This window comes from Mustela nigripes, chromosome 5, assembly GCF_022355385.1.
Source record: "Mustela nigripes isolate SB6536 chromosome 5, MUSNIG.SB6536, whole genome shotgun sequence".
In the NCBI taxonomy this organism is placed as follows: Eukaryota; Metazoa; Chordata; class Mammalia; order Carnivora; family Mustelidae; genus Mustela; species Mustela nigripes.
Window position 1 is genome coordinate 86,035,685 of NC_081561.1, and position 16,875 is coordinate 86,052,559.

Here is a 16,875-nt window from a genome sequence, read left to right on the forward strand (position 1 = left end):
ATATTAAATGATGAAACAAACTGTAATTTGTGCAAAAAAAAAAAAAAGATGAAACAAAAGTATAGTCAGAGTCTCAAAAAAGAGAAAGAAGTGAGACATGGGGGGATAAGGGGACAGGAAAGTCATACAAGCTCTTTTTTTAACTTTTGTCCAGGAACCCCTGGCCTCAAGCTTTAGAGATTACGGGAAGCCCCCAAGTGCTCCCTCTGGTCTTCTCTGAGGATCCAGCAAAAATGCAACAATTGTAGGCTGAATCTTTGTGTTCTAGGTAGGATTATTTATCAGGGATTTTGTTTTGTCTGGGTTTTCAATGGCTCAGCCCCAGCTGTACACTTGGGGACAGAGCACAGCTTCAATCATCAGAGGGTTTGTAGCAATCCTTTCCGAAGCTTCCCTCCCCCTGCAGGGATGGAGTAATTAACAGACCATTAAGTCAATTCTGCTTTATTGAGGGGGACACTGTGCAGGTCATTTCTTTGAAAACTTTTGTTCTTGAAGGAAATTACAGGATTGTTTTATGTTTAGAACACAGCCTGGTGAACTCCGGAGTAGAGAGGCAAGCTTCTGGAGCTTGGGGACCCACAGAGACAGGAAGATAATGACTCTAATCCCATTAAAAAAAGATTTCTCCCAACCTCCCCCCGTCCTTTTACTTTTTCTTTTAAAAAACCAGTTAAGAGAAAAACGATTTGCTCATTTGGTAATAACTAATGGAGACATGAATTACGGAGATGCCCCAGACTGAAGTTTATCTCGGTGTCAATAAATCTCTAAACAAGCGCGATGAAAATAAGTATTGCCTCCATTGCTTCTTTTCATTTCCGTATTAATCAAAGGCATCTGCTCCTGTCCTTTCTATCTGAGAGAGGGAATGGGCAGCAAGTATTCTATCATCTGAAAAAGCCTCTACGAGGACGTTGTTCGCAGCATTTGTGTTTTGTGAGACCGGAGGAGTTTTTACCACCGGACTTAGGTGGCGGGTGTTTCCCCCTCGGCTCAGAGGGCCTTGAAGGGGCGGGGGGCATTTCTTATGCATTTGAATGGGGGTACTTCTCTTGCTGTTGTGCTATTTTCTCATGTGCCCCTGACAGTGTCCAACGCATAGAAAGCACCCAGAAAGTGTTCAGTCCTGAAGCGGAGGAAACTCTAAAGGATAGGATGTAAGGAAGGGGTGATAAAGGCTCGCATTGCTGGGGTGCGCTGGAGTGCCAAATGTTTACATTTGAATTCAAAGGCTGATGTGAATTTCCTGGTCCTTTCCCAGAGCAGAGATGTGGGATGGGGTGGAGGGGCAGTTGAATACCCGAGAGGAATAGAAAGTCTCCCTGTAATGTGTTTGCTCCAACTTCTATTTCCTCGCACGCAGCGAAGAATTCTGCCAGTGGGCAGGAATGCTTCCTCTGCACGGCAGCTCTGCGGTATGCGGAGAGGGGCCCCTCTCACAGCCCGGCTTCTGGAGTTTTCCACGCCCAAGGGAGATGCAGAGTGGAGAGCCTATATCTTGCACGTAAACTGTGGCGCCCCAGATCAGATCAGACCCCTCTGCTCCTGCACTCTCCGAGCTGTCTGTAGCGGACCGCAAGGGAAAGACGGCCCCGGATCACATCAGGGCCGAACGGAACCCCAAAACTTTCGGGAGCAGCTACCCCAAGTGACTTCCCACAGACACAGGCCCCTTCCGCTCCTTGTTCTCATGGGTCGCGAGTGACTCGACCACTTTGCCACCACCAGAACCCCAGGACACCGCAACAGCATCCAGGCCCGAGCTTTGAGAGCCCAGGTCTCTGCCTCCCTCTTCACCCTCCCTCCTTCGTTGGAGTTTTAGCCCAGCATCCCCAGCTCCCCAGGACCCATCTCGGGCCCTGTGGAACTTTCTTTCCCGAGCGCTGGCAGGAGCCGGGACCAGGGCCGGAGCTTGGATCAGAAGCAGGAGCTCTGTGCCAGGGGTTGAGGTCCGGGGCTGCGGCGGAGAGCAGGTCGGCCGCTGCTCTGTGAGGTCCCCAGCGAGGAAAAGTGTCTGGTGAGAGCGCAGCAGCGGGGGCCGTCCGGGCAGACCTGGACCCTATCTCCTTAGCAAACTTTGCAAATGGTTGGCGCGGGGCTGGGCTTAGGGGTGCAGGGAACAGAGAGGAAAGCATGCCTGCAGCTCTCCGTCCGAGTTTGGATTTGTTTGTTGTTAATGTTACTGGTTTTTCTCTCTCCGGGTTTCCATAAATGCTTAGGTGTTTCAAGACTCTTGCGAGTGTTAGCGCAGTTGGGGCTGAGCCTTGCTCCGGGTCGTCCTTCCCCGGCTTATCTTTGCTTTGTTACCTGCGCCCCCGCCTCTGTTGGCCTGGCGTGCAGATGGCAGAGCCCAGGGACTGTCACTTCCCACGAGACGCAGCTCCAAGGTGTGGACCCCCAGCTCCCGCAGAGCTGGAGTCTCGGCGCCGACCCCCTCCGCGTTAGGCCCCAGAACGGAGGCAAAGTTCGGGGCCAGTCTCTGCAGCGCTGGACCCTGTGGCTGGCGGGACTCCGGGCTCCCCGCCGGCAGGTGCTGGAGCGCTGAGGGAGGGGCCACGCTCCCAGCGGGTGGGCCGCACAGCCGGCGTCTGGCGCTGAGCAGGTTCGGAGGCTCGCGGGGCTCTGCTTCTCTTCCCGGCAGTGTCCCGCCCACCCACTCCCTCCGGCCCCCTAGCAGCCCGCGCGACCTCGGCGTCCCAGGAAAGGGTTCACTGAAAACGGACACTCAACTAAAAAGCGGTCCCGCAGATCTGAACCTTCGGGTTTGGGCTCCTCCGGGCTACTTGTAAGCGAAATGGGTACCCGAGAGGCTCAGAAACTGCGAGGTGGGGAGGCAGACACTCATTCTTCTGCGAGTTGGCCGACAGGCAGGCGGAAGATGAGGGTGCGTCCGGTTCCACCAAAGTCCCCCCCTTTGGCCCATTTCTCTCTGAGGACACTTCCAGCGCCCTTCTGCCGAGCCTCCTCCTCCAGCGGCGCTTCCTAAGCCGGGGCGCGGGTCGGCACTCTCCGCGAGCCGCGCACATCCCGAGCGGCCTCGGTGGGCGCCGGGCCCCGACGTCTCCTCCTCACTATTCCCCTTTCCTGCTCTGGCCAGGAGCCGCGGGCGTGGGGTGGCCACGGGCCTTGGGACGAGGAGGGTCCCGGGGGAGAGTTACGGGGACTGGGATGCCTGGAGCCACGGACTAATTCCTGCAGCCCGGTGGGTCCCAGCAGGAGTCCAGAGGAGTGAGGCTGAGCTTCCGCCGGGCGCCTTCGGGGTCGCCGAGGCTTCTCGGTCCCCGAGCCCCGACGCCTGTTCCTAGCGCCCCAGGGCGGCAGAGAGGCGGGGGCGAGCAGCAGGCAGAGCTAGAAGTGTACCCGCCCGGGCGCGGAGGGTTGGGAGCCCAACGTTCCGACGCGCAGCCCAAGGAGGAGAGTGGGGCCCGAAGTCCCCAGGCGGGACCTAGAAAGGGCAGTTAAATCCTCTTGCCTGAGTGAAATGCTCAGAGAATCCGGGCTTTTGCAGTTACTGGTAAGGGTATCAGTGGAGGCGACGAAATTTCGCTTGACCTAGCTGCTCGGTGGAGGGGGTGGGGGGGAGTTTGCAGAGACACAAGTCCTACTCCTGTAAGGAAACCTTGGACGTCGTGGGCCTCCTCAGGCCGCCTCTCCCAGCCCTTTTTCTAGATAGTAATCCAGGGTTCCAGAACCTATTTGCGAGAGGAGTTTCTCAGAAAGAAACTTCTAGCGTAGGCAGCCAAAGCCAGCCTGCGTTCCCCATTCTAAGTGCGACTTTCTCCCTCGCTTGAAGTTCAGTCACCTGCTTAAACCACCTCGAGGTTTCTAGGGCAAGCCTTCTCAAGATATCTCCGCCCACGAGGATTTTGCTGTTCTTTTAAATGTAAAGCAATGTTTATTCTGGAATGAGGGAAACCTAGTCGTATTTCTAGATTGAATTAAAAACTGTCTTAAACTTGAGAACTTTCCAGAAAGTGGTATATTTACAAGGAAACAATTTCGGCCAAGAACCATCCTCATCTTAGGGGTCATAAACTTTTCTTAGGGGCGTCAGTAATTCAGAGTACTTAAATGGGAATTGCAAGTGCTCCCAAAGTCACATCCCCAAGAGGACCATCCCTGGCCGGGGACAAGAACCTTCCCTAGAGGCCAGTGGTTAATGTTTTCTCCCAATAGACCAAGAAAATCCAAGCAACTGGGTTCCAAATAATTTTTCTCCTGGAGTTCCTGTCCTGTTCTTAAAGGAATCCTTTCTCCCAGTCTCCCTTAGCCCATTGGAGTTTTTGTAACCCTGAGAAGAGTTCAATTTGCCTGGGGAACTCCCCAATGTTTGAAGCAATGTCTCTTTTCTGCTTTAGTTGGATAATTCAGGGTAGAATTTCCTGGCCCAGTGGTTCCTTTTAGTGCATTTTCCCAGGAAAATGGATCTTAGAGCTCTTTAATTTGACCACTGGTTGTATCTAAAGGGATTCATCACAGCAGCACAATCTCAAAATTCACCTCTCCCCGGTTGTAAGGAGTGTGGTTTTACTCCTTTCCAGCACCCAATTTAAGCTTCAGCGCTAGAGAAGGGGTGAAGCCCACCATTAATTCTGTGGCCAGAGTTCCAGCTTTTCCCCAAGACCAGGCTTTTGGAAAGAAGATCCAAAGTTGCAAGCAGCTCAGGGGAAAGTCCTTTCCCTGATTGATGAAACTTCTCCCTACCCTCCCCTTCTTAAATAATAAACTCACCGGGAAAGGCTGGAGGGCTGGCCTGTGTTGGTTTCAAATAAATCCTCAACAGCTCTTTCCTCACCCAGAGAAATGAATCACCCTTGGGAAACAGACGATTATTCCCCCATTTGTCTGCCGAAGACACAGGGAAATAAGCACCCTCCACTGTAGACACTCACTTTGGTCTTTCTTCCTGGCTGTAGGGGAGTTTGCGGGGACAGGGGAGATGGAGGTGGATGAGTTAAATAGAACCAGGACCCACTGAGATGCCCTCCCAAGGGCAAGTGGTGGGGAGCCCAGGGAGGAAAGGGCAGATAATTCCTAGATGCGCTATCCATGCTGGATCCTGGAAAGAGACAGCTCTATTGGTCTGCAGTGGAAACCACTAGCTTCCTCTCTGTGAAGAGGAGTTTAAGCCTCAACAAACTCATGGTGATGTCACATCTAATCCAGAGGCCAATTTCAGGGTGGTATATTTTAATCAGATTTCCATTTTCCTTAGTAAGAAATACAGGCTTCTGCCGTTAGTGTTACTATCGTCACTAGATTGTGATTTTTTTTTTTTTTGGTCCTTTGTAAATGAATAAACAAAACCTTCTTGCTGGATCACTTTTGCTCCTACAAACTATATGACACTGTCAGGGGACTGGGAGTGAGGGATGAAGAGAGAAAAGTAATTGATTAAAATGACCCCTGTCTTAGCCATCATTTACATAGCAGCTGCCCAGTATATTCAACTAATCAGACTTGCAATCTAACATAGGAAAGAAGGGAGAATTCCTGTTGTAAATCTCTGAGATGCTGGGACTTACAAGGTGGTTGGCCTCGTCGGAGCTCGCCTTACAAAGCACAGTGGCCTTCCTTTCTGTGTGGGTCACACAGCCAACGGGGGCAGGCAGAAGAGTGGGTATTATTCGATTATTTATTTTCTAGGACCCTCTTTGTTGACTTTAACAACATATACTAGATTTTAACCTGTTTATTTTTTTAAAGGCCACATGGTCAATTTGTAGTGAAAAGAAGCTAACTTACTGCTTCATTCCTGTCTGTTGTCAACACACACAGCGCCTCTCATTTCCTGTCACTTTGGGTTTTCAGATTACTTTTTTAAAATCTCAATTGCTGAGTTTATGAGTGTCTGATTACTGCTGGGAAATAAGGAGCTCAAATATCACAAGACTACCAATGTGGACAATGCCCCCATTTGAAAGACATCTGGTTGTAATAATTAACACCAATTTATCTGACCTTTTTACCTGTGAATGACCAGAGAAAACTCTTTGTATCTGCCCACCCATCCAAATCTCTCACTCACTGCCAGATACACCTTACCGGGGCCAGGCATTTTTTTACCCACTACCCCCATTTTCAAAAATTTTAGGCAAAAGCAAAGCCAGGATTTAAAGGTTCTTTTTTATTTGAAATCTCATCCAGAAACACTGGTTATTAATAAATATATCATAGTTATCAAGAATATATAAAAAATAAAGACAGGTATTGTCTTTGAGGCCCTAACAAAATATTTCAAGCAAATGTTCAGGAAAATAAAAACAGCACCCCTCCCCAAACCACAATAACTTTTCAAAGCTGATGATAGAGAGAGCTGACCCCGCATGCAGAATCACTGAGCAAGTGGGGGATGGGGCAAGCTAGTAGAGGGAGCCCACGTTCTGGTGATAGCTGGCCCCTAGAACAGGATGGAGTTTGGGAATGGAGTTCGAAGGGGTTGGGGTGGGGGGAAGAAGCGCCTGTGCGTGAGTTTGGGTTTTTGCACCCTGCCCCCCTCTTTTCATTTCAAACAACCACAGACAGATATATGCATACTTGGGAGAATTCACTAATAAATCCTTGTTACAAGGAAAATGGCCTCATGGCCTGCACAACATGTTTAGATAAGATTCATTTAAAAGCGTGCATGCATTCTTTTGACCTACACTGCGTCTTAAGGAAAACCCACATAAGAGATGTCATGCCCTGGACCGGAGTTGAGATTCAAAACTTGGGTCTTGATCAAATTCGCGCGCGCGCTCTCTCTTTCTCTCTCTCACTGTCTCTAGAAAAACAACTGTGGAGAGGATGTGACACTCATAATTGCATCCATCTCAAGGAAATATTTACATTTGTTTTGCAAAAAAAGGGATGTTGTCTTTTCCAAGGGGAGAACGCAGAGCCAGAGAAAACCAACTCTAAAGTCCCTTCGCAAGTTTTTAACCACACCGATCCCGTCTTTATACAACAAATGCAGTTTTGACAAGAGCATATGTAAGTGAGAAATACTGGCGCGGCATGGGGAAAAGAAGCATGCATGCAAAACACACGACGTCTGGTTCCAGTCCCCCTTCGTTACCACCTAGAAATTGCAGTTTGGTTTTGGTCCTTTCCCTCTGGGGGTCTAGTGGGATCACACGGCGTGGGAGGCCTCAGGGCCCCACGCTCACCCTCCCGCCGGCCGAGTGCTCAGCCCCCCTCTTCCCTCCTGGCCCAGCACCGCGGTCCCTCCCGCCTCTCTCCCCTCAGCCTCGGCAGCCGGTCGGTCCGCCGCTCACTTGAGCAAGTCCTTGGACTCGGCCGACAGCCGAGCCATGTTGGCGGTGGAGAGAGCCGAAAGGTGCGGCGGCGGCGGCATCTGGCAGATGGTGCAGGGGCAGGGCAGCCCGGCCCAGTGCTGGAAGCCGCTGCCCAGCTGCAGCGCGGGCGGCGTGGAGGGCGCCTTGAGCAGCGAGTGGGGAGGTCGAATAGTGCCGATGGCCGGCAGCGAGGCGGCGGACAGCGGGGACGAAGCGTTGCCGGAAGAGAGCGCGCCGCCCAGGATGGGGTGCACAGCGTGCACGGCGTTGGCGGCGTGCGCTGGGTGGCCGGCGGAGTGGCCCACGGTCCCGCAGTGGAAGGCAGAGTGGTGGCCCCCATAGATCTCGCCAACCAACCTCTTCATCTCCTCCAGGGAGCTGGTGAGCATGAGGATGTAGTTTCTGGCCAGCAGAAGAGTGGCGATCTTGGAGAGCTTGCGCACCGAGGGCCCGTGCGCGTAGGGCATGACCTCGCGCAGCCCGTCCATGGCTAGGTTTAGGTCGTGCATCCTCTTGCGCTCGCGGCCGTTGATCTTCAGCCGTAACTGCTGTAGGTCCTGCTCCGACAGCTGCTTCTTGATTTTGTACTTGCTGCTTTCGCCCGTGGCCTTGGCGCCGGCCCGCGAGAGGCTTTCTCCAGGCATCTTTTGCACCATGTCGCCCTGCGTGGAAGAGACCGAGTTGAGACGGCTCTCCTGGTGGTGGTGGTGGCGGTGGTGGTGTTCCCTCAGATACATCTCATCCATGTCCGGCGATGAAGCTCTGCTGGAGACAGAGCTCGAATCAGAATTCATTTTATTACGGGGGATGCGGCCCTACCGTGGGGAGGATTTAGGTGGAAAATTAAAGAAAATCTTGAATTTAGAAAAATCTGCACTGCCCAGCGACCCACTTCTCAGCGGCAAGATGTGAGAAGAAAAGCTGAGGCGCTGCTTTTCCCCCCCGCCTTTCTCCCTCCCCACTCCCTTCTCTCTGGTTCGGCTGTTTCTTGGACAGCGGGTTGGTGTATGCTTGGACTAACCTCACGCTGAAAAAGAGGGGCTTTTATAGAGCCGCGCCGGAGAAAAGAGACAAAAGGAACCCTCCTATCTATCCTGGGCTGGTTAGGATGACGTGCCATCATTCAGGGCGGTGCGCTTTGCTGTCCCATTTAGCAAGGATTCCTATTCATATTCATTGTGGGGCCGCCCTGGGACACCTCTGCTCAGAACCGCTAGGAGCCCCAAGGCACAAAACCCTCTGATTGACACACTCACCGCTCCAGCTCGCTCCTTCCTGATTTTTTTTTTTTTTTTTAACTTTACTCCCCCTCCCCCTCAATTTCCCCAACCAAGTCACACCTAAGGAACCGCGGACCGGAAGGAAAGGGGGCCGGGCAGTTGTCGGAGATTCCTCTGGGTTTGGAGAGAGGAATGGAAACCTCTTTTCTTCATAGCAACTCTCAAGTTTTGGGAAATGTGGGCAAAAGAAGTCCTATGGAACTGTTTCAAGGATAGAGATGAGGTTGGGGGGCAGGTTCCACGGGTACGGTGGGGGGGGGGGTGTTCCTGGGAAAGAGAGGGGGGACTGCGTGTCAATGTGCACGTCTGAACTGGTTTGCGTTAGATTTCTTTTCCTAATCCCTGACATTGTGTTCATTTTGCTTACTGGGACGTTCTGGTGTGGTTTCAATGGGTTTGTCCATATCTGGTGAAGGGTTTGCCTCTGACTTGGTTGTGGGATGGGTCTGTTGTTTTTGTTTTTGCTTTTTTGTTTGCTTGCTTGTTTGTTTTGGTCCTCTTGTTTAAATAAACAGATTACTGAAAGAATTTGCTTTGCACAATTCTCCAACGTCTCAGACCTGGATCTGAGTTGGGGTTGGGGGGGGAGCAAAACCAAAAAATCCAACCCTGGAATTCAGACAAGAGCAACTCGAGAAGGGGAGGGTAGGTAAAGGATCTGAGGGGACAGAGAGAGATTGGAAAGGTTCCCAAGAACCCCAGAGAGATTCTTCCTGTTGGGGCTACCCTGTAACCTTCAGACCTTGGCGCTCCCAGAAACTGCTGGGGCAGTCCCTGCCGCCAGCTCCGCCTGTGGCCTCTGGCCACTGTGGCTGCGGCCGGGGAGTTGGGGAGCGGGGAGCATCTGCAGCTGGGTACCACCCGGCTGGAGCCTGTAGGTCCACAGAGTGAGGCCGCCCCACTCCGCGAAAGTGGGCGCTTGGGATCGAATAAGAAACGGTATTTGTGCGCGCGTGGTGTGTGTGTGTGTGGGTGTGGGTGTTCCGCAGGAAAGGGATCTGGAAAGCCCCTTAAGCGTGTGCGCGTGGGCACTGCGATCAATTGCACCGTGGATTCTGCGGATAAAGGAGGCCTGGCGTTTGGAACCTCCCGTTCCAATACGGAGGTCGGCGCGGATCTTTCTTCCCCCTTGCTGTGTTTTTGTCAATAGCGACTAACTAAGCAGTGTGAGGGGCGGGAAAGGCAGAAATCCCCAGGAGCCCCTGGGTGGCCTCTAGAAGAGCCTGGGCACAGCCACGCTCTGGGCTCCAGGGAGCAGAGACAGATGCTAGGATGTGGCTGAGGGGATGGAAAGTGTGAAACGGAAGCAATCCCGGAATCTATGCCGGAATCTGAGTCAGTTAGGGCCTCGGACTGCCTTGCAGACCGTTCGCATTTCTAAAACTCGAGGTAGTGGAGGCCTCACTTTCCATAGACAAAAATGGAGCCGTCAACAGAAGAGGGATGTATGCCCATGCCCGAAGTCTGCTGCTCTGCGAAGCTGTGCCTCTTTGAAAGTCTCCCCTCGAAAGCTGCGCTTGGCAGTACCGTTTGGATAGGGAGATGCAACGTTGGAATGGATGCTTTTCTACAAGGAACTTTGCTGCTCTTTAGTAAAAGAAAAGGGCCAAGAGTCCCTCTGCAAGGCCAGGACCTTGGTGTCCTTGAAGACTGGACAAAAGCCTCCTATCCTCCTACCTCTTCCATCTCCGGAGAAGGAAAAGTTATTAAAACGAAGAATCCCAGACATTCGATTGGATGTGGAAAGATTGATGTCCAAACGCAGTTCTAATATCCAAGCCAAAGAAATGTTTCTTAATTCACCAGACACATCCATTCGAGCTCAGACAGCAACAAACCCGGAACAACTTAAGAGAAAAAATGTTCCAGAACATCTGCATGTATTCGGACGTAGTGCCAGGTGATGGAGGGTGGGACTGGGTGGAAAGGCGTGTCCAGGCCACCGCCCTCTGTGCTTCTCTGCTGATCCTACCCGGCGGCGGGGGAGCCCTGGGAGCCCTACACTGGAGGACAAGCGGTTCCCCAGCTTCCGGGCCGATTCTCAGGCCCGGCCCACGCTGTCGTCCTGTACCTACCCTTGGACATCGACTTCTTTCTTTCTCATGACCAGACTGAGAATACTGTACCTCAGTTTTGATTTGGGGAAGTAGCGAAGTCTACTTTGAGTGACGGATTGCAAATGAAGTAGAAAAAAATCAAGCTGCTAAAAGGTATTTTAAGGTTTAAAAAAAAAAAAAAAAAAACAACTCAGTGTTCCCAGTGGACAATACGAAATAGGGTGTAAAGTTTCCTCAAATTAATAGAGAAGGTGGCAGGGGGAAAAAAGGGAAGCAGTCCTTAAAATGCAAGCTGAACAACTCAGTTTAGGGCCTGGAAAGACAAAGCCCAGGGTTCCGGGAGTCCGAACCAGAAGTCGCTCTTCCTCCACCGCCTCCACCGCCTTTCCACCGAGTGGGGGACGCTGGCCCCTGTGGCCAGAGCTGAGGGAGGCCGCGTTAGGCGCGGAAGGGGTGCCGGGTCTCTGCTTACGTGGACCAGACCCCCTCCACTCTTAACGGATTTTTAGCTCAGTTAAAGCGAAGGTAGATCTGACTGACACGGCACATCTGTCGTGTCCAGGCCAAGGGCCCTCGGTCCTGGTCCAGGACGCGGCGCGCCCCCTCCTCCCTGCTTTCCTGATAGACCTCTACACGTGTGGATGGTCCAAGCCCCAGGGCCCAAGTCAGGCAAGCATTTCTGGTGAGGCCTTCCAGGGGCCCACACTCTCCCCCTAGGAGGCTTGTTCCCCATTCCCTATCTCTTGGAGGGATTAACAGCGAGAGGAGGCAGAAGGAGTAAAGGAGCCACAACTTTGCTCTCCATAAAGTGGGTTGATACTGATCGCGGCTCAAAAGACTGGGGCGCCCCACCTACGCGCTCGCCTAGTGGAGCCGCTTTGGACTCGGGATCCCCGGCAAATGCCGCTCAACCCCAAGCCCGAGCAGGCAGGGAGCTCAGAAGACAGAGCTGCCCGTGTTCCTTCGAAAAGCTGTCTCTGCCCTCGCCCATGCCCGGCGTCAGCACAGGGAAGCCCGCACTGGGCCAAGGCTGCAGCAGTCCAGAGGGGCTGCAGCAGTCCAGAGGGGCCGCGGCAGCCGATAGGGGCCGCGGTAGCCCGGAGGGGCCTCAGCCCGAGTCGCACCGTGACCTTGGCCCTGGTCAGGGACCCATTCAAAGGGCTTCAGACAACGAAGGAGCGGGAGCGAGCGACCCGGCGGCTGCGCGGGGCCGCGCTCTCTCGGGCCACACCCCGCGCCCTGGCAGCTTTCGGGCTCAGGGGGCGGCGCGGAGGCGGGGGTCGTCCTTCCGCAACAGGTGCGTCCCAAGGCCCGCGGGCCACTTCCCGCCACTCAGTCTTGCTCTGGGCAGTGCCTGTGAGTTTCTCAGTCTTTGTACTACCCGAGCCAGCAGCGGGGACCCGTTCTGGAGAACCGCGCAGCCTTCCCCTCGCGCCCCGGGCGCACAGCCTCAGAACTGCAGCCCCGGCTCCCAAGGACCGCGGGCTCCAGAGGCATCCCGGATCTTCCTGTCTCTCCGCCCCGAACCCAGATCTCGCGGGGAGCATCTCTTACCCTAAGCCGGGTGCGTGCGGCTCGGCGCCGGCGCCCACCGCTCCGCAGCTCCAGCCACCAGGCTCCTCTCCAGAAACTGCTCGCTCTGCCTGAGGCCGCGGCGATTTGCGCTCAGGAGGCAACAACCTCCCAGAACTGGCTGACCTGCCGGGTGGCTACTGCGAGGAGTCGGTCAATCAGCAGCTTCCAGGGGCTCCCCACGCTCGGCAATCCTCAAACTTGACCGGTAGAAACTTTGGCCGAGACCGAACGGCGGGAGGCTGCCCTGTGGGCTTCACATTTTAACCCAACCCCCCTTCCAAAACAAAAAAGATACAAGGGAAACACAAATATCTCAAAGGATGTTCCCTCAAGAGCAGTCGGAGGAATAGACTAAAAAGTAGCTGACCACTGAGGACTTCTCCAAAAGTAGTTTCTTTCTTTATCCAAGTAAAACAATCACTTCGCCACAATAGCCGTGGGGGGGCGGGTCATCGAAGCTGTTAGGTTGATCAAAGAAGCCGTTAAAGAGAGACCCAGAGAGAGAGAGAAGTTTTATAAAAATTAAATATCAACATAAATCGGAGCCAGGCAGGAATTCTCTCTCTCCTCTTGCAGCAGCGCACACCGGGAGTTGGAGTGTGGAGAGAGTACTGAGCTCGGAGCCCCGAGGTTGGAGCTGCCAAAATTGAAATCCCAAATATTAAGTAGGTGCTAGAAGGGCCGGAGAGGGTGGATCTGAGCCGACCGACTATTTTACATAATATCTTGAACATTCCCCGATCCGTCTAGTATTTCGTCTCATCTTTAAAAAATCTGACTTTCATACAGGAAAAAGCAGAAGTTGAAGGACAGCAGAAATTTATGAGGCGATAGTAACTGCTCTTTGCAATGCTGGATGTGAGATTGGAAGGTGTAAGGAAGTCCCAGAATAGCACAAAATGATGAGGTGTTAATTATGTGAATATATAGACAAGTTAATACATTGGCAGAACTAGAAGTTTGATTTTAATGATGCAGAAGGAGCAAGTCTGGCTAGAACTTATGGACTAATTATAATTTAAAGACTGACTTTAGTCAAAGGAGATATGAACTTCTGGGCTTCCATTATAGGATTTTGCTCAATTAGTAAGCATACTTCAGTACTTTTTCCTCTTTCCTTTCTAGTAACATCTGCTCTATTGCTAGAACTACTGAGTTTTCAATTCTGCAGAAAGCCAATAAGTTGAAAACATTTTTCCTCAAGATTGGAATGTTTAGGTTGATTTAAATATCACTGGTGATCAGTCACATAAACTGATGAGTTATATTAAAATTTGCATTCTTGGCATATGCCCTGACATTTTGGATTTGTGGCTCTGTTAATACCAATACTTTAAAAACCATTAAGTAGATGATTTCTTATTAGTATTTTATTGTTATTAGTTTAATTCTTTTGTGATTTTTTTTTTATAAAGACACTGTATGCAGCTTGATATCTTAACATAGCAAAGAATACTAAATTCTGCTTTTGGAAGTTTTTACATCATCTTCCTGGTGTATTTAATTAGGTAGTTGAGTTCAACACATGTTGTATTTTTTGCCAAAGTGTTTAAAGAATTTAGTTTTATTTTAGAGATAAATGTTTACCTTAGATATAAATATCTTACATAGCAAATTATTCTTTTCATCTTGTGTTTAGTAATATTCATGCTTATACACAAAGTGTATAAATAAATAGATGCCACAAAGAGATTAGAATATAAGAACATCAGTATAGAGCACCAAAGGATTAAAAAGATGTTACCTTTTTTGTCATCAGTTTATTACATTGTTTTTTTATTATAGGTATTTATACACATACATTCTGAAACTTACATCTGTATTGGTGCAAATACATTAAAATATTTGTACAAAAAGATTAAAATATTTATTTGAAGGCTTTGAGTCCTAAATGAAAAGGGATGTTATTTTTCCGATGCTAATAGAAGGAGAAACATTACACACCTGTTCATACATAGAAGTTGGAGTTAATAGGCTATATTGATCTCTAACAAATATAGATTTACACACATTATTTTGAAAAAATGATAATTAAGGTGTCTGTCTGCTACTGAACCTTGAAAAGCCAAAATGGCAGTTTTCAAAAATTAACATTTCTATGGTTGATTCATTTTATACAGAATCTGTGGATGGACCAAGTCGAATCTGCTTCATTTCTAAAAACAAAAGAAAATGTTATACATGTTCCTTTCTCGTTAGTCCATTATGTTTTTCTGTTAATAAGTATGTTTTACATTATTTGTTTAACACCAACAGACTGGATGTAAAGTTTATAAAACCAAACTGTCACCATTTACAAAGTGGATGAAGTTTTGTCTGATGAAAATTCTGGTATCTTTATATCATATCATAATAAAAAAATTGTATCAATTATTCAGACATTTCATACCTCAAGTCTTGTTATCTTTTGGGGGGAGGGGGGAAGAAGTAGGCCAAAAACAAATATTACCTCAATATTTATAGATATTCATTCCATATTTTACTTGCAGGCCAGTCTGAGTTTTCTCCTTAACAACTGAAATGATATTCTTAATAGTACTATATCACACACTTATAGTAAAAACATCTTATACATTTGGGATATGTTAATTTTTACAACATAAAATTATAATGGAAATTAATATATTTTCATAACATGGCATTATTTAAGATAATGATGAAAGAAACTTGAGAATCTTCTAAACTCATATTTGTTTCCTAGTAAATTTGATTATTTATTCTACAACCTTTGTAATAAGAAATAGCAGATTATTGGACTACTTATGTTCACGGAAGAATTTCAATTAGATACCTTAGGCCCTTCTTTTTTTCTCTTTTTTTATCATGGCAAGTCTAATATTAAGAATAAACTTTTAGAAAAGAAACTTTGTAATGGGGGGGAAGAAAGACGGAGGTCATATAAAACACTGTGTACTGTGCATGTGTCCTTAGATCATAATACAAGATCTTCATTCTGCTTTTGAGTGTGTTTTACAGAATTGTTTGTATGAAAGGGCTTCCCAGATATATGTTTACTTTATACACTTAGGGAAATGTGAACATTGATTCTAATAGTTCAACATAGAGCACATCTGTGACTGCTTTCTAAAGTCTGAGCAAGTTTGTCTGATCATATCTACATGTCCAGGGAACTCCATGATACTCTCCTGCCCCACTCATCTATCCTGCAATATGTGTTTAGGTCAGAGAAATTGCCTGAGAGAAAGCCGTGGGAATGAGAACACTGTCTAATCCTTCAGGGATGGGACTTCTGAGTACTGGGATGGCCCAGAAACTCCTATAGAAGTAAAGTAATAAAGTGGAAAACTGAGAACACTGTCAGACTAAAACCTTGCTAAGAAATAGAATTTTCAATAATTAATAGCATAGCTACCCTAATGCTGCTGGACAATGCTCCCAAATAAGTTATTTTTTTTACTGACAAAAAGAAAAAAAAAAAAGCTTTAACCTTTTTTTTTAAGCCTTTTAACTTTATACTGAAGGACAATACCAGTGTCCCAATAATCGCTCATAATGCAATAATGCATTTACTTAAATAAGGGTATAAGACCAGACGTGCATAGTTAGAAAAAGACCATTTTTATTTTGTTGATGTATATGTATAAGCTTATTTCAAAATTCTTTCCAGCATCAATTCCCCCCACCCCTGGGAAATGGTTTTATATGTGATTTATTTCTATGAAAAGAAAACTGTAATTAGGTATACACTTTTCAAGTTACACTTGCTATACTTAACCTATCTTCTCATCTTTATCAAAGTTTTGCCTCCTATAAAAGTAAAGCAGTGGATAATAACTCTTGTGGTCCCATTAGATTTATTAACCAAAGTAATTACATTAAATGGAAAATAATGCCTTTGGGGAAAGTAATGTCAATAACAGACACCCCAAAGAAAAATACCGTTAAAAGATAATGCTTGGCAGGAAAGATGGAGGTTAAGAGTCTATAACCAATTCAACTTAAGAGTTTTTAATAGCTGTAGAAACTAAAAAGTAAAAAGTAGCTTGGCACTGAAAACTTTTTCAAGACAAGACTAGAGTAACAAGGGAATAGTTCCTCTGAACATCTGTGGGTCCTTCATGTCCCTGTTTGAGAAACCATCAATAACAAAGGGAACAAAAATACATAGCAACAAAGAATACAAATACACATGGAATAGTGTGGAGGGTTCTCCAATAAGCTGTTTTCTGGCCAAAGCTGGAAAATGCCATAGGGCTATTGGAAAGATGAGCTCTTGGAGAGATACCCACTACTTTCTTAAAATAATTGTTTTGTTCTAAACATAGATCTGTCACTTTCCCATTGTTGAGAGTGCCCTTCTCACGATATGAAGACCAGAGAGGCTATTGCACAAGCTAAGACCTCACACAACCCAGAAAATTTCCTGGATAGGATGTGCTGCTTACCAGCTGTGCAGTTACCTAAGTTTCTTACCATTTCTGAACTTCTGTTTTGTCATCGGCACAATGAAAATAGTAATATTCATGACATATACTATATGAGAGTTAAATTGTGTTTTGCAAACCTTTTAAAATCATGCAGTATTATGCTTTTGAAAAGAGAGATTGTCTTACCCTGTTTTGTATATATATTTTTACTAGCTAAAAATATTTGTACAGCTTATTCTTTTATAGTTTACCTTGTAAAAATATTATCCTGGTATTCTTCTAAAATTGTCTT

At 48.3% G+C, this 16,875-nt stretch overlaps 1 protein-coding gene across 5 annotated transcripts in view; it reads right to left on the minus strand.

Annotated features, from left to right (window-relative positions):
- Positions 1–6,124: 6,124 nt before the first annotated feature.
- The window catches only part of OLIG3 (oligodendrocyte transcription factor 3), a 40,287-nt gene continuing 29,536 nt past the window's right edge, over positions 6,125–16,875 (minus strand). Inside the window, exons 1-2 of one of the 5 annotated variants that reach the window (XM_059399186.1) lie at positions 12,175–13,224; positions 6,125–8,045 (exon numbers count right to left, since the gene is read on the minus strand). In XM_059399186.1, coding sequence (XP_059255169.1) covers positions 7,259–8,029 — 771 coding nt within the window. In that variant the 5' untranslated portion in view covers positions 8,030–8,045; positions 12,175–13,224 and the 3' untranslated portion in view covers positions 6,125–7,258. Of the gene's footprint in view, positions 8,049–12,174; positions 13,225–16,875 lie in introns of those variants that run through there. The other 4 variants (XM_059399184.1, XM_059399187.1, XM_059399185.1 and 1 more) reach the window with 4 other exon arrangements.